The 27,249-nt window shown below is 40.3% G+C and overlaps 1 protein-coding gene across 1 annotated transcript; it reads left to right on the forward strand.

Moving 5' to 3' along the window:
* The first annotated feature begins 473 nt into the window (after positions 1-473).
* LOC123824380 lies at positions 474-27,249 on the forward strand. The gene is made up of 7 exons (XM_045847526.1): positions 474-492; positions 650-782; positions 9,932-10,026; positions 12,437-12,523; positions 15,008-15,061; positions 16,080-16,121; positions 26,204-27,249. Exons 2-7 carry the CDS (start codon positions 657-659, stop codon positions 26,877-26,879), a joined length of 1,080 nt encoding a protein of 359 aa, XP_045703482.1. The 5' UTR covers positions 474-492; positions 650-656; the 3' UTR covers positions 26,880-27,249.

Genomic DNA, 27,249 nt, shown 5'->3' on the forward strand with positions numbered 1-27,249 from the left:
CCTGGGTTGCAGGCCATGGCCCCCAGCAACCGCACATCGATGTTTTTCTCTCTCTCTCTCTCTTTCTCCCTCCCTTCCCTCTCTAAAAATAAATAAATAAAATCTTTAAAAAAATTATCTAGATGTAAAGACAGTAGGGACATGTCAGTAACATGTCAGAGTATGCCTACAAGAAGGGATAGGAAAGTATTGGCCAGGTGTTTTTTAAGCTTTAGGCCCAGATTCTTTGATGAGTAAATGATAGTATAGATAAGGGCATGCCGGAAAAATTTCCAGACAGTATGGATAAGCTTGAATAAAGTCTACCTGATAAAACATGTTGCTTCTTGCAGATTTGTATACCAAATACTCAACTTCTGTTGGCAAAGTATTATCTGCTGTAAATGAAGAAATCTCATGTGGTTCGGTTGTCGGACAAACTGAAATTATGTTTTGCACCAGAGATATGTAACCACTTTTCCTTTTTGGGGGGATTGAGTATGTGGGGACCAGGTGAGTTTACTTAACAACTGTTTGAATATTTCTAGTGCTTTGAAATCCCAGTCAGCACCCTTTGCATGTAGTACTCCGGGAAGGGGTGGGTAGGAGTGGGTAGGCTGTTGAAAACCTGTGGCGCAGCTTCTCTTTTGTTTGTTGAATATCCCTCCAGGTTCCTGATGTTTGACTATGATCCAAGATCTCTGCCAAGTTTACACTTTCACTACCTGACAAACAGAGCTTCTTGCCCCAACACAAGTGACCTTTCAGACGTCAGGAATAATGAACACTCAAATATGTCAAAGGTTTGCTACTGTTCTTTAACAATCCAAAACAAGAAACAGTTTAAGTGTTTCTGGCAAGCTGACATTTCTTTTTTTTTAACTCTCCCTTTAAAAAATATTTTAGTTATTTATTTCTAGAGAGAGGAGAAGGGAGGGAAAAAGAGAGGAAGAGAAATATCAATGTGCAAAAGATACATCAATCAGTTGCCTCTCACACACCTCCTACTGGGGACCTGGTCTGCAACCCAGGCATGTGCCCTGACTGGGAATCGAACCAGCAATCTTTTGGTTTGCAGGTTGGTACTCAATCCACTGTCACTCAGTCATTTTCAATGCAGTGGCCACACAGTACACATGCTCACTCAATGGCATCTGCCACCCCCAATGACTAGTACAGTGAAGTTGTCATTGTTCACATATGTGCATTCTATTCCACTCTCCTTGGCTGCCAGGTTACATCAGTGTTACACAAACCACTCTTGTTATATTAACAATGGCTGGACTTTTCCCAGACAGACCCAGCCATCTGATTGCTCTGATATTCTTGTCCCTCATCAGCTCTCCAGTAGAATCTGACTTTAAATGGGGAGATGAAAGTCCTAAGAGTAGGAAGGAGAAGGTGTATCCTTGATGCCTTTATCAGAGTCTCCTCATCCCACCTGTGGCCCTATTTTCCTTCCCCTTCTGGCTTCTAGTGATTTTGGTTCCCTACCTCCGTCCCATCATGCAAGTTTTAGGCAAGGACTGGGCCCTTCAGTGCCTGTGACCTTTTTGACCTTTTTTGTAATTGATACCTATATGAAACTGGTTATTATTTCTAGGTTCCTTCTCTGGCAAATGGAGAGAGTAGAGGGGTCTGTATTCCGAGGTTCTGTATCTTGGAAAGAGAAATAGGCCTCAGCAAACAGCAAAGAAAAAAAATATATATATATAGCAGGCAGAAGGACCCATCCCTCCTCAAACCTGGTATCAAAACACTTTCATTTTACTCATTTAAGTTTAGTTCTCTTGTAAAGCCTAGTAAGAATCATACAGTCAGTGTCTCATTTAAGATAAACTCAGAGGGGCTGAGGTCAGCTCTGGGTCTCGCAGAGCTTCTTTGATTCTCAGAAGGAAGAGGAAGAGGGTGGTGAAAACAACAATCACTCGTTGGTCATTATGAGCAGTTTCTGTTCCCACCCCTGGGCTGAGACTTTTGCTTTGACAAAGAAAAAACAAACCACAAAATCTTTAATATATTCCAAAGGAAGTTTCAATCAATTGCAAGTTGTGGATTTTTGATTCTCTCTCTCCCTTTCTCTCAAACCTAGAACTGAAAACTTATTTTCTGGTAATTAAATGGCACTTTCTCTTTAAATAATGATGCCAATTACGTTGAAAGTTGTCAGGAAGTTTATGTGAGTCATGTATTGTTTAAAAGAGAACTTTCTGGACCATGTTAAATAATCTAGACGTGCCTGTCAAACAGACACTTAAAATAAACTTCCTCAGGCCTCCTAAATTAAATGTAAGGTCCAAGTGCTCCAATATGATTCAAAAAAATTTATTCAACTTTAGTATATATGGTAGAAAACATGAAACAGGCCTTAATTTAAATCTGACTTATTGAATAACCCTTCTAAATCTTTATAAGATTTCTGGAAATCAGTAAAAGATGTACAGGAAGCAAGCAAATTCCCATTCAGGAAAAAGCTCTGTTCACTATAGTAGGAAATTTTCTGATGATTTCATTAACCCTTGTTCCACCATATCCCAAATTCCTTAGACTGGTGTAGCACAGTATGGAGGAGGCATAACCAGATTTCTAACCTCCTTCCATCAGTTGAAGAGAGCATAACAGATTGAGTCTGAAACTTTCTAACCTGTATGTGGGCTGCCTGAGGGACCAGCCTTTGTATCAACTAAATCAGAAATTAGAAAATATCTTCAGACAAATAATAATAAAAATACAGCATACTAAGACTTAAGCGATGCAGCAAAAGTGGTGCTAAAGGTAAATTTATAGTGTAATGTTTGCATGAAAAACAACAAATATCTCTAATCAACAACAAACATTGTATTTTGTGGGAGTAGGTAGAATAGAACAAATTGAATTCAAAGCTAGAAGAAGGAAATAATGATTAGAGCAGAGATAAACAAAATAGAGAATAGAAAATCAATTTACATAATCAGTGAAAGATCAACAAAAGTAGTAAAACTTCAGCTAGATTGACAAATAAGAGGAAGAACTCAACTAAAATAAAAAATTAAAGAAGGCCATCACTATCAACTTGACAAAAACAAAAAGGATTATATGTGAGTTCTACAAACAAGTGTATGTGAAAAGATTGAATGAATTAGATAAAATGGACAAAACCCTTAAAAATTCTAGAAGTACTCAACATACCAAGATTGAATCATGAATAAATAAAAAATCTAAACAGATATATAACTAGCAAAACGATTGAATCATTAATCAAAAACTTCCCAACAAAATAAGTATAGGACTAGATGGCTTGACTGGTGAAGTCTTCCAAACACTTAAAGAAGAATTAATAACAATCCTTCTGACATTCTTCCAAAAACTGAAGAGAAGGGAAAAAAATTCTAACAAGTTTTTTGAGGCCAGGATTACCTTGGTACCCAAACCAGGCAAAGACCCTTCAAGAAATGACCAAGCCCTGGCTGGTGTGGCTCAATGGATTTAGCATGGGCCTGCAATCCAAAGGGTTCATCAGTTTGATTCACAGTCAGGGCACATGCCTGGGTTGCGGGCCAGGTCCCCAGTAGGGGACATGTGAGAGTCAACCACACATTGATGTTTCTCTCCCTTTCTTTCTCCTTCCCTTCTCTTCTCTCTAAAAATAAAAAAAAAAATAAAATCTTTTAAAAAAATACTTCCTTTAAAAAAAAGGACCAATGTATTGTATGAATATTAATGCAGAAATCCTCAACAAAGTAGTAGCAAACTTAATTCAATAGCATATTTAAAAGATTAAACATTGTGATAAAGTGGGATTTATTCGTGGAATGCAAGAATGGTTACCCATATAAACGTAAGTCAACGTAATGCATTACATGAAGACAATAGAGGAGAAAAAAACAGAGGGCTTTCACAAATTGTTGCAGAGAAAGCATTAATCAATATATAGTACTTTGTTATGATAAAAACCACTCACCACACTAGGAATATAAGGAAACTACCACAACATAATCAAGACCGTATAGCAAAAAACCTGTAGCTAACATGATACTTAAAGGTACAAGACTGAAAGCTTTCCTCTGAAATCAGGAACAAAAGATTCATCACAATTCAACATAGTACTGGGAGTCTTAGCCAGAGAAATTGGGCTACAAAAATAAACAAAACAGATCAACTGAGTAGGATGGAGTCTCCAGAAATAAAGTCTCACTTATATGGTCAAGTGATTATTATTTAAAAAATGTTTTCACATTTAAATTTTTTTTTTACTTTTATTTTTGAGTTACAGTTGATTTTCAATATTACATCAGTTTCATTTGTACAGCATAGTGGTTAGACAATCATATACATTACGAAGTTTTCTTTCAGATATTTGAAATACCCACTGGGCGCCATACTTAGTTATTATGATATTATTGACTATTTTCTCTCTGCTGTACTTTACATCCCTGTGGTTATTTTGTAACTACCAATCCGTACATCTCTTTTTTTCCTTTTTGTTGAATTTACTGGGGTGACACTGGTTAACAAAATTATACGTTTCAGGTGCACAGTTCCACAACACATCATCTGTACACTGTATTGTGTGCTCACCACCGCAAGTCAAGTGTCTGTTCACGACCATTTATTCCCCACATACTCTCCTCCACCTCCCTCCATTCCGCCCCCTCACAATCTCATGAGTTTTCTCTCTTTTGCTGAATTCCTCCAGGCCCCACCCAGCCCACCCCTTTTGGCAGCTATCAGTCTGCTATCTATCTATTAGTCTGTCACAGCTGGCCATGAACTCTAGTATCCAATCAATCATCCCCCAAGCAGTCTCTGCACTGTGGCTGTATACCCCTTTGTGCCAGATACTATTTAGGCACAGAAAAGCAGAACGCTGATCTTGAAGAACATAATTTTCTTTTTTAAATATTTTATTCATTTTTAGAGAGGGAAAAGGAGGCAGAGGGGGAAACATCAATGTGTGGTTGCCTCTCGTGTGTCCCTTACTGGGGACCTGGCCTGCTACCCAGGCATGTGCCTTGACTTGAACTTGAACCGGCAACTCCTCCCCTCACAGGCTGATACTTGGTCCACTGAGCCACACCAGCTGGAGCCGAAAAAGATAATTTACTTGAGTAGTGAGGACATGTATACACACACCAAGACTTAGAAATATCTGTCAGCATAGGGCATTGTCACTGCCTTTCTCAGAGGACCAGTTCTGGAGAAGATCAAAGGGTAGTCCTGGATGCTTTTGTGGTCCCAGGTTTCCTGGAGGAGGGGTGACTTGAGATGAACCCCAAAGGACTGGGATGCCTCAGGTAAGTTTCCAGGGGGCAAGAACAATCCAGGAAGGGGGAACGGGACTTCTCATGGCTCTCTCTGTAGGAAAAGGCAACTTACATATTTCCCAACCACACTTCCTTCTCAGGGAACAAATCAAAATGAGTTTTTTTGGTCGATTCCATTTTTTGAACCACTAGCAGTCAATATGTGGCATCTCATTAAAGCAGAATGTTACATTGCCCTTTCCTTCCCCAATTCCTTGAATGTCCTGGATCAATAGAGAGTTGGCTGAACACAGAAGTCCACTTCATTTGCAAATAATTTCTACGATGATTAGAGACTGCGCAGTAGAGACTGAATGTAGTATGGTGTGATGAGAAGTGTATTTCAGAGTCAAGGCCTTCAACTTCTAATTCTCAGTAACTAGATAACTCTGCGACCCTGGGTGAAACTACCTTCATGGAGTTTTGTTCTCTCATCTAGAAATTTGAAGGTCCTGGAGTTTTTCTCACTGAACCTAGAAGCTCTTCACTGGTTTTTTCAATGCACTGTCCCAGAAGTGCCTCCTAATTAATTAGTGCTGGCCCTTGCCATGTAATATATTTGCTTTCCATGCACTAATGGCCTTTAAGGTTCATTCCAGTGGGGAATTCTTAGGAGATATTTCATACAGAATAGACTTTTCAGTTTAAACATGTGTCTATCACCAGATCATAGTCCTGTACTGCATTAGAATTCATTTTAAAAAAATCATGTAATCATTCTGCAAATCGTGCATTGTTACTGCCTAGGAATTATTTTATCTTATGAGCAATAATTTGTTAAATAAAAAATTAAAATGTACCACATCTTATCATAACTGTGTTTCGAAACATCTTCCTTTTTAAAAAAAAATATACCAGGGGCCTCAAAAAACAGGAACTAGACCTTTTTTTCAACCTATAGAAGCCCTGAGAACCCCAGGAGTTCTCTCTCTCTCTCTCTCTCTCTCTCTCATTAGGCTCTTTAGCAAGATCTGCATGCATTGCCTTCATTCACCTTGAGGTCAGTCCTCCTTCTGTGACTAGGTTGCTGTGCAGCTTTGGTAAAGTCACTTCTCATTTGCCCATTTAAAGATGTTGAACACAGCCCTGGCTGGTGTGGTGCAGTGGATTGAGCACCGGCCTGTGAACCAGAGCGCCTCCAGTTCGATTCCCAGTCAGGGCACACACCTGGGTTGCAGGCCAGGTCTCCAGTAGGGCGCATGTGAGAGGCAACTACACATTGATGTTTCACCTCCCCTCTTTCTCCCTCCTTTCCCCATGGTAAAAAATAAGTAAATAAAATCTTAAAAAAAAAGAATGTTTAATAGGATGGCCTATCAGAATCCTTCCAGATTTAATATTATTTTCTTCTTTGAGGTGTAAATAATCAAGTATTGTATTTCTTAGGGGAAAAGATAGCTGGACAGCAGAGTGCAAGTCCCAGGACGGATTCAGGGACACTAGCATTTTTATGAGGATCAAAGCTTTATGTTGAAGGGAAGGAACTTTGACAGGTGAGATTTTGGACACCAACCAGCTGGTGAGAAGCAGCTATGTACTGAGGGTCTGGGTCTTCCAGAAGTTCCTGAAATCAAATCTGATCCATGTGCCCTGGCTTGTAGTTTCTTGTGTTCATCCTGAGATTTGATGGGCACTTTGGCTCACTACCAGATTCTGGGAATGGGCTTTGTTTCATCTCATTGTATAACAGATGAAAAAACTGTGTGTCCATAGTATGTGTGTGGGTCAGTGAGAGAGAGAGGGAGAGAGAATGGGTGAAGTCATGCACAAACTGAACCTTGGTAACGGTTTTTGTCAGACAGATTTTTAGTCTACTAAGAGAGATGAATGAGAAAATTCTTTCCTGATATATCTAGACCCCCGTCTGTCATCAGTTGTCTGAGCAGTATCTGCCGTGGGATTACGATAGCTCTTTGAATTTGATGAGTAAGATTATCTTTGACTATGATTATCTTTTGACTGTGACCATCTCTGCATTGGCCTCAAATGGGGCCCATGGGCAGCAGTCAGACTCAGTTATCTCTGGGTCAGCCTGCACCGTTCCTCCTGTCTGTAGTTAAGACAGAGACAGTGACGATGCACTGTCATCAATGAAACCCCAGTCTAGTGCTCCAGTAGCACTGTAGGTCCCCTACTTTCTTGGGGAGAACAGATTTTATTTGCCTCTCGATAGAACAACAATCAAGTTGCTTAGCATTTCTTAATGTCCTCATTTGAAAATTAAAGATGAAGCATCCTTACAGGAAGCCGTGTGACATAGCAGAAATGTATTCTGCCTTGGATGTTAAGAGACATACATTTTTAACCCTGGCTCCACCATCAAATAGCTACTTATAAACTCCTATGCAGGTTACGTGCATGCTCTGGCTTTCATTTTAGTTCTTTGTGATAGTTGTCCTATTTATCACTCAAAGTTATTATTCTATGAAAATTCTGACAAATTAGAAAGCACTACCCAAAAGTACGGTGATGTAATGATGGTCTTACATGGTTATAAGAGAAATGACTTTTCCTGGCTGGCATAGCTCAGTGGATTGAGCGCGGGCTGGGAACTAAAGTGTCCCAGGTTCGATTCCCAGCTAGGGTACATTCCTGGGTTGCAGGCCATAACACCCAGCAACCGCACATTGATGTTTCTCTCTCTCTCTCTGCCTCTCCCTCTCTCTCTCTCTCTCCCCCTTCCTTCCCTCCCCCAAAAATAAATAAATAAAATCTTTAAAAAAAAAAAAAGAGAAATGACTTTCCACTAGCTAGAATAAATGTATTGTTTATGTTACCACAAGTGTGATATGACTAACTTTAGAAAAATTAGACCATATAAACAAGCAAGAAGGAAAATAACCTCCATATAGATAACCACACTTAACCCTTTGGTATCTGTATTAGCTCTCCTGATTCTGAGGAAAAAAATTGATACATAATCACTTTTCTCATATAGAAATGTGATCATACCATATATTATTTCATACTGTTTCATTACCACTTGAAACTTCAGCATGATTGTGTTTCTATTTCTTTTTTGTTAAGTTTTTGTGTTTTTTAAAAAATTTGTATTAAGATTTTATTTATTTATTTTTAGAGAGGGAAGGGAGAGAGAGAAACATCAATGTGCGGTTGCTGGGGGCCATGGCCTGCAACCCAGGCATGTGCCCTTACTGGGAATTGAACCTGAGACACTTTGGTTTGCAGCCCACGCTCAATCCACTGAGCTATGCCAGCTAGGGTTGTGTTTCTATTTCAATAGAGAATTTGGTACCTTAACATTTTTAATGGCTCCATGATTTACCATTGTTGGAACTTACCATAATTATTAAGGAGTTTTAAATTGTCACCAACTTTTTGTTCTGGGGTAAATAATGGTTTTACAGGCCCATTGTATGCTGTTTAGGGTGGTTTGAATGGTTAATCCTTTCTGTTCATAAAGGACACAGAGTGCGGAATCATTTTTATAATCTTCTATCTCAAACTTGTGTTATTGATGTCGTCTCTGCAAAATGCAAATGTTTATTGCAGCGATTTGCAGCCTTTTTCATCTCATGGTGTACATAAACTAATTACTAAAATTCAGTGGCACGCCAAAAATGTATTGTATTTTTTGCCAATCTGACCAAAAATAGGTATAATTTTGATTCACTGACATGGGACTGCTATTTTTGTATTGGCTATTGTCATGTGTTTATTTTATAGTCTAAGGGAAAAGATGTCAGTGCCACTGACTAAATAGTCAGTTATTACATGTTTTAAAAATTATTGTGGAGCACTGGTTGAAAATCACTGATTTATTATCATCCAGGTTATTTATTTTTAGACAGAGGGGAAGGGGGGGTGGAGAAAAACAGCAATGTGAAGGAGAAATATAGATTGATTGCCTCACATGCCTACAACCCAGACATGTGCCCTGCCTGGGAATCAAACCAGCAACCCTTCGGTTTGCAGACTGGTGCTCAATCCACTGAGCCACACCAGCCAGGGCTGACAGCATGTTTGATAGCAGCTCTGCACCAAATAAACAGTTGGGCTTTGTACCATATGGGATAGATGCTAAACAATACATCTCATTGATCTTGCTTGCGCAATTCTTAATGCCCACAAAAAATGGTAAGCACCAGAGAAAGAACAGCTTGACAAAGATGGAGATAATTCAGAAAAGATGATCTACAAGCAGTGTATAGCTTTTTAGTGGCTAAGGCAAGACTGCGTAGTGTCCATGGAGGCTGTAAAACACAGTGGAGGAAGCACTGCCAGAAGTCAGGAAGGAAATTTCTAGTTCCAATCTGTATGCTAATCTGTCACCAAACCTGCAAAAAATCACTTACCAGAAAGGGACTTGGTTTCACATCTGATAAATGAGGGAGGTGGTAATGATACATGATGAGCTCCCTGAGTTGAAAAGCCTCAGAATCTCTGAAGGGCACAACGTGTACGTGCATGTGGGCTTTTCACAAAGAAAAAAATAGGCAACATGTGTGAGACTGTGAAGACTGCAGGCCTAGAGGGTCAGAATTTAAAAAAAGGAAGGCAGATTTTAAGAAGTCACAAGAGATTAGGAGTGAGTCAGTCTTCCAATAAAAGTGGCAACAATCTTGTTACTTGAGTCATGCCAATCTGGGCTTCAGAGAAGTGTGGCAAATCTCTAATCTCTCTATCTCTGTTTCTCTTCGGTTACTCAGATTCACAGCCTGTCTGTGCCCATGGCACGTCTGCGACTTTTCTGCGGGGGAAAGGCTGATCAAACACACAGATGGTGCAACGCTGAGAGGGAGAGGTAATATATTTGATGACAGAAACAAGATATAAAAATTCATCTTCAATATGGATTTTTACTGTGCCTGACTAGTGTGCATGGTGGGAATAGGGAATGAATAAAGGTAAGAGTAAGAGGTTCTTTATCCTTTATCATTATTATTCATTAGTATTTTACCTCCAGGATAATTAGGTCAGATAGTCTCTTGGTAATAAAATCTGTGTGTGTGTGTGTGTGTGTGTGTGTGTGTGTGTGTGTGTATGTGTGTGTGTGTGAGAGAGAGAGAGAGAGAGAGAGAGAAAAGTTTGTTTAAATCTGGATTATTTCACCAGATAGGAATTAATGTCCTAAACTGGAGAGTTCTGTTAGTGTTAACAGTAAATCATCAGATTTTTTCCTTTGGATTTCTGGTGGGAACTTGCCCATTGCCTACTGATGTGGGGAAAATCTTTTACACAGCTAGATGATGGCACTGTCTCTAACAAAAACAGTAAAATTTTGTAAATCAGTACTTCTATTAAATTAATTCCTCAGGATGAGAGCTTTTTATATCTAGAACATTGTACTGAAAGCAGTGGAAAAACAAAAGTTTCCCCCTGTAGGACCTTTAAGCATGTTCGTAGAGAAGGTAAAGTGCTCACAAAAGTTATTTTCATGCTACACGGTGGTGAGTAATAAAGGGTAAATGAGAGGCACCAAAAATATAGCAGAGACCATGGGCAGGGAAGGGACAGGTAGTGATGACATTGGATCTGTGATGGTCAGAGCAGCCCTCCTGCAGAAAGAGGGAATGTGCTCTCTATCCCAGTCAAATTACTGAGGAAGCCTGCTGTATATAAAACCTTTCTCTTTGGTGGGGGGTGGCACTTAGGGCTTTCTGGAACTTTCTAATACTTAACAGAAGATGACTTAGGAAAATGGAGAAAGGAAAACTCACATCCTAGAACTACTGACAGGCCTGCCTACCAGGCATACTGTGAAGGTTAATTTTAGAGGGTTTTTTTCCCCCAGTTTTTCCTTTTATAAAGAAATGGTAATCACCTCCTGTTCTGTGTGTCCAGCTCCTGCGTTCTGGTATCAGCAAATGAACCTGAGAATACCCCTCCGCTATAGGTCCGGGAGAAAAGAGCAGGCACCAGAGTTTGGGTATTGAAATAGACCAGGGGGGTCTGTTCACCAGTCGATTATACCCTAGAGGCAGATCCTCAAGGACAAAACAGTCAACCGTGAGCCAACAGTCCCTTCCCCAGCAGTCTGAGGAAACTGCTCACTAAGCGTGAGCTTGCTACGCCCTAGGTGAAAGGACAAAGCTGGCGCCATTGCTACCGTGGCACGGTTTGCAGAGCAGGCCTGTGTCCTTGTGAAACACGACTGCCATTTTCCTCTTTAGGGCTTGTCCCCCGGGCTGGAAAATACTGGAAGCGAGAACACAATGGTGACTAACCGCTCCCCACAGCTGCAGGTAGAAGATAACATTGGAACAAACTGCAGCTCATGCAGAACAAACCCAAGCCTCCTGTGTGACAGCCCCCAAGAGCCCAGGGGCCGCGCAATGGCGACCTCCGCACCCCGTACCCTTTTATAATCCAGTTATAATACAATAAGAGCTCAAGGTCCTCATCCCTCACTGCTGCTGTATCTCTCCATGCCATACCCCTTCCCCTCTCGGAAAGTGAATAAAACTTTGCTTGCTGCCTTTTGTCTCCGTGGATTCTTTCACAGCTCGTATCACCAATCACCCTAATGCTAGCAATTATACTGTCAGGCAGGGCAAGCCCCCACTGCCTGCCAAACCTTGCACTTTAGCAAGAATTGTATCTTCTGAAAAGTGTTGATGAGCCCTAAAATAAGTAATAGTGCATTTTGAGAAACTGCTAAATATGGTGTAACCAGGGAAGTATTTCCGGAAGGATCATGGCTATGGATTCTCAAACGTGTGATAGCACACTGTTTCAGTTTCTGATTTTCAGGTTCTTCCATGGGCTTGGCCCCTGAGCCCCAACTCCTTGCAAACTCATACTTAATTCCTTCCTTTGCCCTAGCAGAAATAGTCTAGAACCAAGAGTCCATGAATGTTTGCACGAGTTCCAGCTTTATCACAAGTCTTGTTTTTCCATCTGAAAAATGAGTGCCCAGCTCTGGTGTGTTGTTGTGGTTGTGAGTGTTTGCTTGTTTCTAGAAAACTGCATGTGGACCTCAATGGGCTGTACACACATGAGGCAGGGATGTTATTATTTAAACTCTGTTGTGGAGGCTGGCAACATTTGGAATCTGCTTTTAATTGAATAGTCAGTTTGAAAAAACTTGCTTCTAGAATAAAAGTCCTTACCTCAGGGAAAAGCCTACTCTTGTTCACTGTCTGTTTCTTGTGTTCTCTCCCTCCCTGCCTACTTCTTGCCTCTCCCTTTTTCTCTCTTTCTCTCACACACAGAGTGAAAAGAAAGGACAAAAAAGAAAAAAAAAAGCTGTATATCTTGGTATGGACGTATGGATACCCAAAGAACTTTCAAATTTCACGGTATGAGATCCTTAAGACTCTTACTGTACCTTGACCTTCAAATTTTAATCTGTTTTAATTATATGTCTGCTTACTTATGTATATAGCCTGCCTCCTTTCACAGACTATTTAAGCCAGCCAAGCTTTAACTTGTTCAGAACCTTAGGTGGTGTTCAAACCAACGAAGACTGCATTCCTCAAGTCTTCAGAAGGAATATAAAAAGTTGCTAAGTTATGCAGTGAAAATACAAGTATCATTTTTTCCAGATTACACAAAGTTATTAGCAGTGGTGATTCAGATATTTCCTGTGAAATACGCTGTGAGAAAAATTTATTACAGACCCATGTAGATCGAACAGTTTATGCCCTGCTTCCAGCTAAAACATATTACAAGGAATAAGAGATAGAATTCTGCCCTGGTGCCATTTGGGCTACGCAGACCGCAGTGGGAGAGTCTCTGGTTGGAATCGCCACCGTCCTGTAAGTATAACACCTACTTTTTAAACATGTCTGCATTAGAAGCACTGAGCATGTCTTTCATGCTGACAAGCAAGTATACAGGACCACTTGGGAAGAAAAATCTGTAAACAATTGCCAGCACATGGGGACATAACTGTTGCCTTACATTTTTGGACTCAGTGTTCTCATTGAGGACTTAAGTCTTGTTACTTACCATTGCTAGTTACCAGATGTGTGTGTGTGTGTGTGTGTGTGTGTGTGTGTTTTCTTTCTGACTGGACTCTAAACTGATTGACGGTAGGATACCATGTCATTATTCTGCATAATAATGCAGAATATCAGTATTATTTGTTCTGTAATTACTGCAGATTAAAGGTTATATTTTAAATAGTATAGCCATTCTTACTACCTCTGGCCAAGGCCATAATTTACAGTTCATGTGGTATCGTTTGTTATGTGTAGATAGTCTGACTTGAAAAAATATTAACTTGGCCTCATCATAAAATGGTCATAAGCATTTCTTATTTTTCTGGAAGGTTTCTCATGATTCAACTTAACAACTATAAACAGCGTAGATGAACCTGATCAGATTTCAGGTTGCTTTTGATAAAAGTCATATTTTGCCTTTGGTGTGGTTGGGAGTCACTGAGTTCTACATCTTTCTGAGGTAGCGTGTGATTCGATATTTGCACGCATGCACTCACACAAGGGACTTTGAAGTGGCATTCCTGGCCCAGATAAAGGCAGATGGCTGTGTAGAGGCTTGTGAACAGCGGTGGTCTGACTTAATTTCCTGTTCTAATGCAGTTCCCTCGGAGTATTAGTTATGGAATCCCCTTTTTGTTGTTCAGAGGCATACAATGTTTATGATTTTTTGTGCTTGGGAGAAGCTTCTATTGTGTTTTTGTTTTGTTTTGTTTTTGATATGGAAACAACAAATCTGGCCATGCCTCAAATGAACAAAGGAGGGAATGGGAGAAAAGAAATATAAGTGTGGTCTGTTAAAAGTATCTCAGGCATTACTTTTCCAAGGTTGCCTTTTGTGATACAAGTCCTTGTCAAGACAGTGAGAAGGGATTTTTTTGGGGGGGAACTTATTTACCTTTTTGTTACCTTTATTTTTTAAAAGATTTTTTAAAGGTTTTGAAAAAGATTGATTGATTGATTTTTAGACAGAGGGGAAAGGAGGGAGAAAGGGAGAGAAATATCAATGTATGGCTGCCTATCAAGTACCCCCCTTACTGGGGACCTGGCCCACAACCCAGGCATGTGCCCTGACTGGGAATTGAACTGGCTACCCTTTGGTTGGTAGGCTGGCACTCAATCCACTGGGCCACACCAGCCAGGGTTATTATTGTTATTTTTTAAGCTTTCTACTTGACAGTATTTCATATTGTACCCAGTAGCCTATCTATATTCCACTTGTAAGTTCCCTGATGTAGAACCCATGTCTACCACCTAAACATTACCTTGCACATAATGGGCCCTTTATTCATGTTTACTGATTTATGCTGCATTGAAATACTCTTTTCCCCTCCTCAATACAGTGGGAATTGATACAGTCAGTTAAGGAATTCCTTCTTCAAGTTAGAGCTTATGGCATAATAGGGCTCTTTACTGCTTTTACCCAAATTATATACTGATAAAATTTAGTGCGCTATTTTAGATGGACCAGACAGAGATTTTAGGGAAGGGGGAACCTTTTGAGCCACTCTTTAATCAAATCACATGGGTTATCGCCAGAGCTACTGGAAAGCTTCTGAAACCCCACCAAGTGGAATTTCAGGCACTGTGATAATTAGGGAACTTGGACAGTTGCTTGAGTGAGAAAAGAGAGAGACACGCCTAGAGACCATAAAATTATATTCTTTATCTGGTGCATTGCTCTGCCTATACTTAGTGCTAGCTCTTATTCTCAGGGACCTTAAAAGAAGCCACAAAACAATTGGAATTTAAAAAATTTGTAAGCATTTCAACCAAGCCTAACCATTGCTGGAAGAATCCAAATTTATGGCTGTCTTGAATTTCTTTTCTATTCTCACACAGTGAAGGTGACTGGCTACCCCCTGAACTCTGCCCGATAACAAGAAGAGGAGAAGGGTAAGGGCTGAATACGGGCGATCCACAACATGGAGGACTCGGGCAGGGAATACTTCCATGTCAGTGTGGTGTGATGTGGGAGGTGGCCCCAAAGATTTCTGTGACTGCAAATATTTTTCCCAGACTGGCCAGAGTTCCTCAAATTCAATAGCATTAGTTTTATAGGCTATGTTAATTCATTGCCTTGCAAGAAAGCTAGGGCTAACATGCAGAGTTAACCAGAGAAGAGAAGCCAAGCGCACATTACTATAACATGCAGGTGGCAAACACAAGGCCCATGTAGGCTGAATCCGGCCCTCCACCTTGTTTTATCCAGCCCGGCACCTTGTTTCTACCCGGTGGCAGCGCCGAGCTCTCCCTTAACTGTTCAGGAGTAGTTACATGTACACAGTCCTAATGTTACATTCAACCCTTTGAAGGCAACTGTGAGGCTGATGTGGCCCCCGGTGAAAATGAGTTTGACACCCCTGCTATAAGTAAGTAGATTAGCCATCTATCTGTGTGCCTATGCCTTTACCAGAGATGTTTGAAGGTCATTAATGAGATTCAGTGGCCAGATTTCATTACTGAAAACATAGTGATGTTCATTGTCTGATGAAGGCCATGAATGGCAGTTCCGATGGTTTTCCAGTTTGACTTAACAAGGCTAGAAATGATGTTAAACAAAATACATTGATCTAATTACATCATAATGTTGAATCCTAAATTAACTGTCTTTCGCAGTAGCCTGTAAGTTTGCTGAGAGCAGAAGGGGGTTCTGTTGGTCTTGTACCCTACCTCACCTGAAGTGTCTGAAATAGAGTAGGCCTTTATAAAATGTGAGTTCAATAAATAAATTATAATGACTACATACAAAATTAAAAGTACGTATCATTCAGAGTTAGCAGTTTTGGGGGGACATCATACCTTGGACATTGGCATAGAGAAGGATGAGGATTTTATGGTGTTTATTAAAAAATATGGAATTATGGTGATGAAAAAATTTTTGTAGTGACCAAAATTTCTTTTCTTTTCCCAGAGTTTTCCTCCTGTCCCAGTTACTGACGGTCACTGAAATTATGTAAGTGTATAATGCGTTTTCCTGTTTTGTAAATTTCCATAAATTCTTCTCTCAAATATTTCAGGTCGGGTGCTAATTTCTAGAAATGTGTGCCGACGATGTCCTTGGTAGAAATTAGTGAAAAGTGGTACTTCAGGAATACTCCAGAATGAAAAGACAGAAGGTGCAGAGAGAGGTTGGTGGTGGAAATCATTTACTACTATGGATCTATAGTTCCTATCACCCTGCAATTACCTGTGTACTTGTCTGTCTTCCCCATAGTTAGCCAGACAGGCTTTCATTCGTCTTCATGTATTTACTGCTGCACATAGCTGTTCTCACTGCTACATAAAGGCACCTGGTCAAGGTGTGTTGAATGAATGATTAAGGAACCTAAAACCGATGATGCCCTTGGACATTCATTCATTCATCACAATTTGTGAGTACCTGTTATGAGACTGGTATTATGATAGTCACCTATAATAAGACCCTTTCCTGTCCAAAATGGACTCACTTTTTAGAGAGGTACAAGTAAACAAATAATTGTAAATCCATGAGGAAGAACCATGGATAGATATACGTGAAGAAGTACAGAAACACAAAACACACATACCTAACCCAGCCTGGAAGAAGTAATGCAGAATCTGATGTTTTTCATTATAAACTTTCACTCTAAGTACCATTATTGAACATTAACTGAAATCATTTGTTACCAACTAACAGATTATTGTTAATATGAGGGATTCTCAGGGCATACGTGACAAATAGAAGCAACCCAATGTTTGAACATCTACAGCCTTACAAGCTTTCCAGAATTTCCGTTCCCTAGAATTAGTCAGTTACGGTTGAAAAACTATTAGTAATGAGGGCTTTAGCGGCGGAGAATTAGGAACTCAGGTGAAGAGTAAGAGGAAAGGCATTTCAAGGGAAGGATCGGTGTAAACAGAGTTATGTGGGAAAAAATGACATAGCGTGTGTGTGGATCTTTGAGCTTTTGTGTCTTGAAATGTAAAATTTCAGCCAGAGGGTGATAAAATAGGTCAGGAGAGGTAGGCAAGGAAGCTCCATGCTTAAGAGCTTAGATTATGTATTTTAGGGCATGGACAGCAATGAGGAACTTTTAGCAGTGAAGTTATCTGATCATGTTTTTAGTATATTAAGCATAGCTCCCATTTATGTAGCCCTTGCTATGTTTGGCATAGCTCTATGGGCCTTATTTGTACTTGAACACAATGAATCCTTACAGTACCCCTATGAACTAGGTACTATTCTTTATATTTTAGAGGTGAAGAAGCCGGCACAGGAAGATTAAGTAACTTGTCCAGTAGCACACAGCTAGTAAATGGTAGAGGCAGCATTTGGGCTGTGGCTCCAGGCACGTAGCCCACTTCACTTTTCAAGTTGAAGAGCCAGTTTGGATTGCAAAAGACCAGATAAGCAGATAAGCAGCTGTTGCCATGATCCCGGTATGAATTGGTGAAGTCCTGAACCGGGGTAGTGGAAGTAAAGGTGGAAAAGACAGAAGAGATAAGGGGGAAAAAGTTTAAAAAGTGTCTATAAGGTAAAATTGGAAAGATTTTGATTGAACACAAGCCTGGAGAGGACAGTGAAAAAGAAAGGAGAGTCAGAAGTGACTTAGAGATTTCTCTGGGTTGAAATACCTTTAAGACAGCTAAGTAGAGAGATCTAGCAGGCAGATGGATCTTTGGCTCTGAAGTTTAAAAGGCACATCTTTTTTAAAATGGAATGTATTGGGGTGACGTTGGTTAATAAAATCACATAGGTTTCAGGTGTACAATTCTATAGCACATCATCTGCATGCCGTACTGTGCTCACCACCCCAAGTCATCCATCTCCTTCCATCACCATGTACCCCCTTTACCCTCTTCTGCCTCAGCCCACCCCCTTTCCCAGTGGTCATCGCCATATTGTTGTCTGCCTGTATGAAGCGTTCTTTCTTTTTTCTTTTTTTTTTTTCATTGATTAATCCCTTCACCCTTCTCACCCTGCCCCTTACCTCCTCCTTGCTGGGAGTTCTCAGTCTGTTCCCTGTAGTGGAGTTTGTCTCCACTTTGTTAGTTCCGTTTGTTCATTAGATTCCACATACGAATGAAATCAGATGGTGCTTGTCTTTCTCTGCCTGGCTTATCTCACTTAGCGTCATGTTCTCCGGGTCCATCCATGCTGTCACAAAAGGTAAGATTTCATTTTTTTTTTTTTGATACAGCAGGATAGTACTCCATTGTGTAAATGTACCACAGCTTTTTTATCCCCTCATCTACTGACACTTCTGTTGCTTCCAAATCTTGGGTATTGTGAGTAAAGCTGCACTGAACATAGAAGTGGATATATTCCTTTGGGTTAGCGTTTTGGGTTCCTTCGGGTATATTCCCAGAAGTGGTTTCACTGGGTCATAATGAAACAGGGTGCAGCCCAGAGGGGGGACCCCAAATGGGGATTTGGAATGGGGTCCAGAACTCAAGGTGTCTAGGAAATATTAGAAATATATAGAGGGTGTCCTCCCCCCTGCCCCCCAACAGGTATGAGTTGGGGGGAGGGACACATGGAGTAGGAACATGCAGAACTGTTTTGCATAGAACAGCTTTGCAGCTAATCCGTGGTATGGTCATTTAACATATCTGTAACCTTTAACTGGTTTCATGGATGTGTTAATTAGCTATGGCCATGCCTTGAGCCAGGGGAATACAAATGACTTCCAGCCAAGATGTAACTGGGGGGCAGCTCCCCCTAGTTACAGCACCTGCATGAGAGCTTGGAGAAGATTGGCTCTATGACATGGGGCCACACCTGCCCAGACTCACGATGGCAGCCCAGTAAACTTGGAATAATACAGGAATGCTGGCAGGTGTAACTGATTGTAGGAGGAGTTGGAAATGGGGGTACAGAGGAATGTTGGTGCAGGGATTTAAACCCAGACTTGGCAGCCATGTGAGGAGAGAACCACACAGTTTTGCCAGAGTGGGGACCCCTGCAGCTTTGGTGAGAGTAAGGACCATGTGACTTTGGGGTGCTCCCTTTTGCCATGTGGCTTAGGAAGTAGGAAAGACTTTGCCTGGAAGAAAAATGACTCTTGTTGGTGGGCCATGAGCAGGTGCCACATGGCTTTGGATTAGCTGGAGATCCTGACGGCAACACAGCTGGTGGTGCCGGGAGCCTGAATCACAGACAACTTTTCCTGCGATATAGTACCCCAGATTAGGGGAGAGGGAGAAGGAAGGACTGTGTGTGTCTGTGAGTATCCTAAAAGGACTTTAATATATTAATGAAGACATTGGGTCACTACTCTAAGTCTGTGTAGCTTTAAATAAACATTTCCTTTCCACGAATCTCTGGCATTGAGAGACGTCTTTCCTCTGGCGTTGGACAATGAGAACCTAGTGGGGAGTTATTGCGGTAATAGTGTATCGTACTACCCTTGCCTCTGTTCTGTAACAATAAGACAGTTCCATTTTCAGTTTTCTGAGGAAATTCCATACTACTTCCCACACTGGCTGCACCAGTCTGCATTCCCACCAACATTGCACAAAGGTTCTCTAAAGAGGTATCTTTTAAGGTAGAAGATTACATAGGAATGTGTAGATAGGAAAAGGAAATGTACTGATGGTGGAATGCTAGGGAACATTAACATTTTTTTAAAGATTTTATTTATTTATTTTCAGAGAGAGAGAGAGAGAGAGAGAGAGAGAGAGAGAGAAACATCAATGTGCGGTTGCTGGGGGCCATGGCCTGCAACCCAGGCATGTGCCCTGGCTGGGAATCGAACCTGCAACACTTTGGTTCGCAGCTCGTGCTCAATCCACTGAGCTACGCCAGCCAGGGTGGAACATTAACATTTTTAGGAGCAAGTCAAGTTCAGGAGTCAGTGAAGGAGGTAGAGAACAGAATGTCAGAGACACCTGAGAATGTGGCATCGTGGGAAGTCAGAGAATAAAATTTATCGACATGGAAGGAATAATTACAAGGGTCAAATGCAGTGAGGAAGTCTATTAAATAAAAGAATTGAAAAAAATACAGTACATTTGACAAGCGATTATTAGGCAGTGAAAGGAGTGCCATTGCAATGTTGGGGGTGGCAGCCAGAGATCGAAACAAGGAGCAAGTGGTGATTCGAACTCATTTTCACCGGGGGCCACATCAGCCTCGTGGTCACCTTCAAAGGGCCGAATGTAACTTCAGGACTGTGTACATGGAACTACTCCTGAACTGTTACGTGAGAGCTCGGCGCTGTTGCTGGGTAGAAACAAGGTGCCGGGCCGGATAAAACAAGGTGGAGGGCTGGATTTGGCCCGTGGGCCTTGTGTGTGCCACCTGTGGGTTAGGGGGAAGAGGGCCCAGGGGGAAGTTGAGGGAGAATTGGTTGGAGTAGAAGGAAAACATCTACCTCTTTAAGCGGTTGGGAAAAGGAGGTAAAGATTGATATGGACTCAAGATAGTTTGGTAGGTAGGGGTGAATGGGTAAGGGAGTTGAGGGAGAAAAAAGGGTTTTAACTTCTTGGATTAATTTTTTACCACTTTCTTTAAGGCCCCTACATAATGCCTGTGTCCTCATGTTCAGTTGATTACTTTGATATCTCTTTCATTAGGAAAATAAGTCTGGGATGAGAAATAACAGTAGAGTTATACAAAGATAAGGAATATATCTTGTCCCAACCATCAAAGGTTCTAAGGAAATGGAAATGAAACCAGTGAGGGCATGTGTGGGTATCAGGGAAGGCTTCATTCATTAGTACGTAGGTAGCACTTGGTACAGATTTTGAAACATGGGTACTGTTGGAGAATGACCTAGTCAGAGAAAATGGTGTGAACAAAGGTTTGAAGTGAAGGAAGCATAATGGAGTGTACTAGGGAACAGTGCATTTTTGATTTTAGTGACTAAGTGAAGAAGAGGGTTTGAAAGTGTAAGCTGATAACATTGGAGATAATCTTCTTAATAGTTTTTCTTTAGAATGACGCCCAGACAGACAGTCTCAGACTGGGAAATATGCGGAGAGACTTTCACGTGCTACCACCCTTTATTTTTTCTGACTTTTTCTTGGAATATCTTTAAAAGTGTATTATTTTTTGAAAGATTTTACTTATTTATTTATTTTTTAAAAGGTTTTATTTATTTATTTTTAGAGAGGGAAGGGAGGGAAGAGAGAGAGAGAGAGAGAGAAAGAGAGAAACATCAGTGTGCAGTTGCTGGGGGTCATGGCCTTCAACCCACGCATGTGCCCTGACTGGGAATTGAACCCGTGACCCTTTGGTTCACAGGCTGGTACTCAATCCACTGAGTTACATCAGCCAGGGCTGAAAATTGCATTATAATTTCCACAGTGCATATGGGAGACTTTTCTCCTGATTCTAGCTTTGGGAAACCAATAGAGCTATTAGTTGAGGTTTGAAAGTAGCCTTTGACTGAGGTCTCTCTTGCATCAGGTATTTGAAAACACTCTTGGGAGCATGATAGTACATCTTAATCACCTTTGCATCCACTGTGGGGCTTACTTTCATGTGGGAGCACTCTCAGTTGGTGAGAATATATATGTTTCCCTGAAAGACACCACTAACTCAAGCCCTGCCAACTCCTTGTATATGTAAGATACATTCTCACCCTGGCTGGTGTGGCTCAGTGAATTGAGCACCAGCCTGTGAAGCAAAGGGTCGTTGGTTCAATTCCTGGTCAGGGCACATGCCTGGGTTGTGGCCCAGGTCCCCAGCTGGAGGCGTGCGAGAGGCAACCAATCAATGTTTCTCTCCCTCTCTTTCTCCCTCCCTTCCCTTCTCTCTGAAAATAAATAAATAAAATCTTTTATAAAATATATTCTCTTTTTCTCCTGGCTCTCAACCTGGTTGGATATTAAATTGACTTTGACAGTTCTCACCATGTAGGTGCTCATCAAATTTTCCCTGCGTCTGTACAGAATTTCTTAGTGACAGCCAATGTCCCATTGCTTTTGGGACTACATCCAGCTTGGCCTAGTGGATTTGGTGGGTGGCAGGCTTACTGATGATCAATGGCCCTACCCTCTGAGCCTCCCCAGTGAATTTTTTGATTCTATTGTATCATTGAAAAGCTATAGAACATGGATGAAAGGCATCATTTAAACAACAAATTAATTAGCACACACCCTTATATATATTCCTCAAAATTCACTGTTTTTTTTTTTTTTTTTGCTTTTGTTCTGCTTTGAAAGTCAATCATATGAATAGGGCAATAAAACTTTTTAAAGATCTTGGTATTTCTGTCTGGGTCATTTTGTGGGTGATTTTCCCTCTGAGTTTCTAGAGTTAATTGCCAGGTAATTGTGGTTATCATTGAGGGTGACAGGTAAGGGGAACATTTAACCTGTTTGAGGTTGATTATGGTTAGTAATTATCACCCACATATACATAAAAGGTGGTGGTGTGGGATATTGGTGGAGAAAGGCAGACAGGGGAAGGTTTGCTTGTGAAATCAGCTTATTACAAAAGTTGCCTGAGAACTTGGCTCTAGTATATGATCTTGGCTGCCTAATAACTTCACTTTGCCTGAAGAGAAAGAATAGATAGCATGAGTTTCTTTTCCACAACAGGACAAATATAAACACTTCAAGATTTTTGCCTCAGGGAAAAGAACTAAAATTTAATTCACATGAGATTTGCAATCAGTCAGTAGATACCGTTTTATGGGAATTGGTGTTTTCTTTTTTTCTAAAAGATTTTATTTTTTTACTTTTAGAGAGAGGGGAAGGGAGGGAGAAAGAGAGGGAGAGGAACACCAATGTGTAGTTGCCTCTCATGCGCCCCCTGCTGGGGACCTGGCCCACCACTCAGGCACGTGCCCTAGCCTGGGAATTGTGTCAGCCACCCTTTGGTTCACAGGCCAGCACTCAACCTACTGAGCCACACCAGCCAGGGCAGAATTGGTGTTTTCTTAAAGATGGTGTTTTCAATAATAATGAAAATGGGTATTAATGACTTTAAAGGTGGGGAGAAAAGAAACACAGCAAGTTTGACATTTTTATCTTTGAGTATTGATACCCCAGTTTATGACCCACATTAACAAAAGGGGCTCAGGTATAAGCTCCTGTTAACTCTGAGTGAACCTGTTGGGACAGGAAGGAACAGAAGTTTGCTAGCCAGACAAGCCTGGATTCTATCATTCCATCACCTCTTAGTCAAATGGGACTTTCAGTTACTTAACCTCTCTAAGGTTTAGTTTTCTTTCATCTGTAAAATGGGGAAGGTAAGCGTACCTATAACTCATAGAGCAATTTAAAATATTAAAAGAAAATGAAGGACTGAGCACAATGCCTGGGATATATGAGGTGTTCAATAAAGGATAATTCCTTTCCTTCTTCCCCTTCCACATTTGGTTTAGATGCAGAACTTACTGTGGCCAATGGTTTAAGAACTCCAGTGATGTTTCTTTCTTGGGTATGAGATTAGCAGTGTTGACACCAAAAACTGCAGAGTGGTGGCTGGGCTTTATCTGGCCCACATGATGTGAAGACTACAGGAAACAAAATGCCAAACCAATTTGAATTAATTGCCCTCAGTAAAACTTTGGCTGATCTCTCTTAAGAGTCTGACTTGTGGCTCCTGAAATAACAAATAGATTTACCATTAAATGGCTACAATAAGCTGGAGCTGATGAACCGTTCCCTTCAGATAAGATGTTACTCATTTATTATAGATTGGCTTTCTGGAACCTGAAGGCATTTGAATTTGTGACCCCTGTGGATATTGTAACCTAGACATACACCTTGGGGACAAAAGCAATCTGATTAAAAACATGAGCAGATGACCCGAATAGACATTTTTGCAAGGAGGACATACAGACGGCCAACAGGTACATGCAAATATGCTCAACATCACTAATCATCAGGGAAATGCAAATCAGAACCACAATGAGGGATTACTTCACACCTGATAAAATGGCTGTTACCAAAAAGACAAGAAATTAAGAGTGTTGGTGAGGATGTGGAGAAAAGGGAACTCTCATGCACTGTTGGTAGGAATAAAGATTGGCACAGCCACAATGGAAAACAGTGTGGACTTTTCTCAAAAAAATTAAAACTCAAAAAGTCATGTACACATGCATGTTCATTGCCACATTACTTACAATAGCTAAAATATGGGAGCAACCTGTGTCCCTCCATGGATGAATGAATAAAGAATGAATAAACAATTAGCTGATACCCTTTCTCATATCTAGTATTTAAAAGTCAGTGGTAAATTCCTTTTGCTTTTTGAAAGTCAATGTCATGAATAGGGTTATAAAGGTTTTTAAATTTCTGAGTATTTCAGCCTGGGTCATTTTGAGTGTAATTTTGGGGGTATATACACATAAATACTACTGAGCCATTGAAAAGGAAATTTGCCATTTGTGACAACATGGATGGATCTTTAGTGCATTATGCTAAGAATAAACTAGAAAAAGATAAATACTGTATGATCTCATTTACATTTATAATGTTAAAAAATGGAAATTATAGATACAGAGAAGAAATCATTAGTTGTCAGAGGCAGGAGATAGGTAAAATGAGTAAAGGTGGTCAAAGGATACAAACTTCCAATTATAAAATAATTAGGTCCTGCTGATGTAATATACAACACGGAGACTGTAGTTAATAGTACTGTGTTGAGCCACAATAAAATAAAAATAATAATACTGTATTGTATATTTGAAAGTTGTTAAGATGGTAGATCTTAAAAGTTCTTATCACAGTAAAATATATCTATAAAAAAATCTTGGGAATGTTTTAGAAGCTTTGATATCAGAAATACTGCAGGCATGTCCCAGGGATGGAGCTATTAGTGGCGATTGTCACCAAACATAGTAATTATTAGCAGGCTAGAATTTATAAGGGATATAAAATGCTTATGTAGCTTCTTTTTAAATCCTGACTCTAGGATATGTTTATTGATTTGAGAGAGAAAGGAAAGGAGAGAGAGAGAGAGAGAGAGAGAGAGAGAGAGAAAGAGAGAGATGAGAGAAACATTGATTGAGTGCCTTCCATATGCACCCTGACTACAGATCTAACCCACAACCCAGGCTTGTGCCCTGGCTGGGGATCGAACCCACAGCCTTTTGATGTACTGGACAATGCTCCAACCAACTGAGCCACTTAGCCAGGGTGGTAGCTTTCTTCTTAAGTTAAATTTCCCTCACAATACATCTCTTCAGATTTTGTATCAGCTCACAATCTGCAATTTGCCTTCTGTTTATACAAATCAATAAGTTAAGCTGACCTTAACTATCTCCCCACAAACATTTCTAAGTAATTTAATGAAAGAGAAGGTCAGAGAGGGAAGAAGAAGTGAAGAGGAAGGGAGAGAGAGAAGACAGGGACAGAGTGAGCGGTGGGGTGCTATTGGAATTGTGCCTTCAGTGTATCTTGAGGAAGATTAATACATCAATGATGTTTTAGATATCTGCCTCACACAAGGCTCATGCTGGTGGTGTGGTGTTAGACACTACATGACATAAAGGAGGGTGCAGGTGAGCAGAACGGGTATTCTAGGCATGCTGCTTACTAAATGTGAAGCATCCCAATGTGAATAATTATTTGTGAGCTGCAGTAATTCTGACCAGTGCTTCTGCTTAGAGGAAAGAACACTTCAGATCCCAGTTTTCTTATAATTTGCTCATTTCACACAGAAACTTTATTGTAAAAGTACCATTTCTTGTGTTATTAATATTTTAATAGATAAATAGAAGCATGTGGTAACCAAGAAGAATCCTCACCTTCCTACCAACTGCTGTCTAAAGGTTTTTTCTGTGACATTGATTTGTGGATCTGTCCATGCAGGAAAATTTCTTCTAATTCTTTGCTTAAGCTAAATAATCAGAAGGGTGAAATCAAACACGAAGTAAGGATATCAATCTGTGTTTAGCAAACATGGAAATAAAAGATGGATTTTGCCTTTGTAGTCAATTGCCACCATAAATAATTTCATGTGGTAACATGACCTACTGTGAAACTGGGTCTAAATATGAGAAAGATATTGGCATGCCAGCTGGCTAAAACATTTGAATTACTTGAACTAAACCATAGTTAACTTTAAGTTTTTGTTTATATCTAATCTTACATCACTTTTTTTCTACCTCGCTACAGGAATCCTGCCCGATATAGTGCTTTTACAAATCGAGATCATATGAAAGATTTCCGAAGGTACCTGGCATTCAAATATATCCAGTATCTAGTCCTACCTTCTACAAACATCATCATCACTCTGCTGGGACTGTTTGCCAGTCTGTATGTCACACTGATACTGATGTCACCTTCTGTATCCAGAAAATCCACTGCAGTGTTTATTTGCAACATAGCTCAGGCAGACATGTTAGTTGTCGGCAGCATCTTTTCTGCCATAATTCAACATGTAATAAAGAGCAACATATTATTGTCTGCCTTTCAGTCAGCCTTGAGGCAAAATTTCCAGATTGCAAATATACATATCAGTTCACTTTTACTCAGCTGTGTCAGCCTCGAGGCCTTTCTGATCACTTTCCTTCCAGCAGAAACACGCCACATAAGAACAGTTACAAGTGCCAGGGTGGTTTCTAAAATCATTTGGATTACTGTAATTACTGAGTGTTTTTTTTATCAGATAGAGTGCATCAAAGAACTGGGCATCTCTTCTCTTGGCATGCACAAGAAAATTGTGTTGTTGCTAAATGTCTGTTTTGGAGCCACAAAGCTACTGAAATCACTCATTTACCCAATTGGGCTACTTTTAAGGATCTTCAATGTGTATCTTTTTTATAAAATATATTTCAGAGCTTTACCTTGAAACAGTCTGTGGTAGTTGATTGTATATGTCAACTTGACTACACTATGGTGCCCAGTTCTTTAGTCAGACACTAATTTAGATGTTGCTATGAAGATATTTTGTAGATGTGATATGCATATATGATTAGTTGCCTTTAAGTGAAAGAAATCACCCTTAATAATGTTGGTGGGCCTCATCTAATCAGTTGAAGATCCTATGAAAAACAACTGAGGTTTCACAGTTAAGAAGAAATTCTGCCTCAAGACTGGTAACATAGAAATCCTGTTTGAATGTCCACCCTGGTCATCTGCCCTACAGATTTTAGAATCAAGACTCCATCACCAATTCTTGTCTGAAACTTCTGTCTGCTTTACAGATTTTGGGCTTTCTA

The sequence above is a fragment of the Phyllostomus hastatus genome, unplaced genomic scaffold (genome assembly GCF_019186645.2).
Source record: "Phyllostomus hastatus isolate PE091 unplaced genomic scaffold, TTU_PhHast_1.1 phas_contig_551, whole genome shotgun sequence".
Lineage (NCBI taxonomy): Eukaryota > Metazoa > Chordata > Mammalia > Chiroptera > Phyllostomidae > Phyllostomus > Phyllostomus hastatus.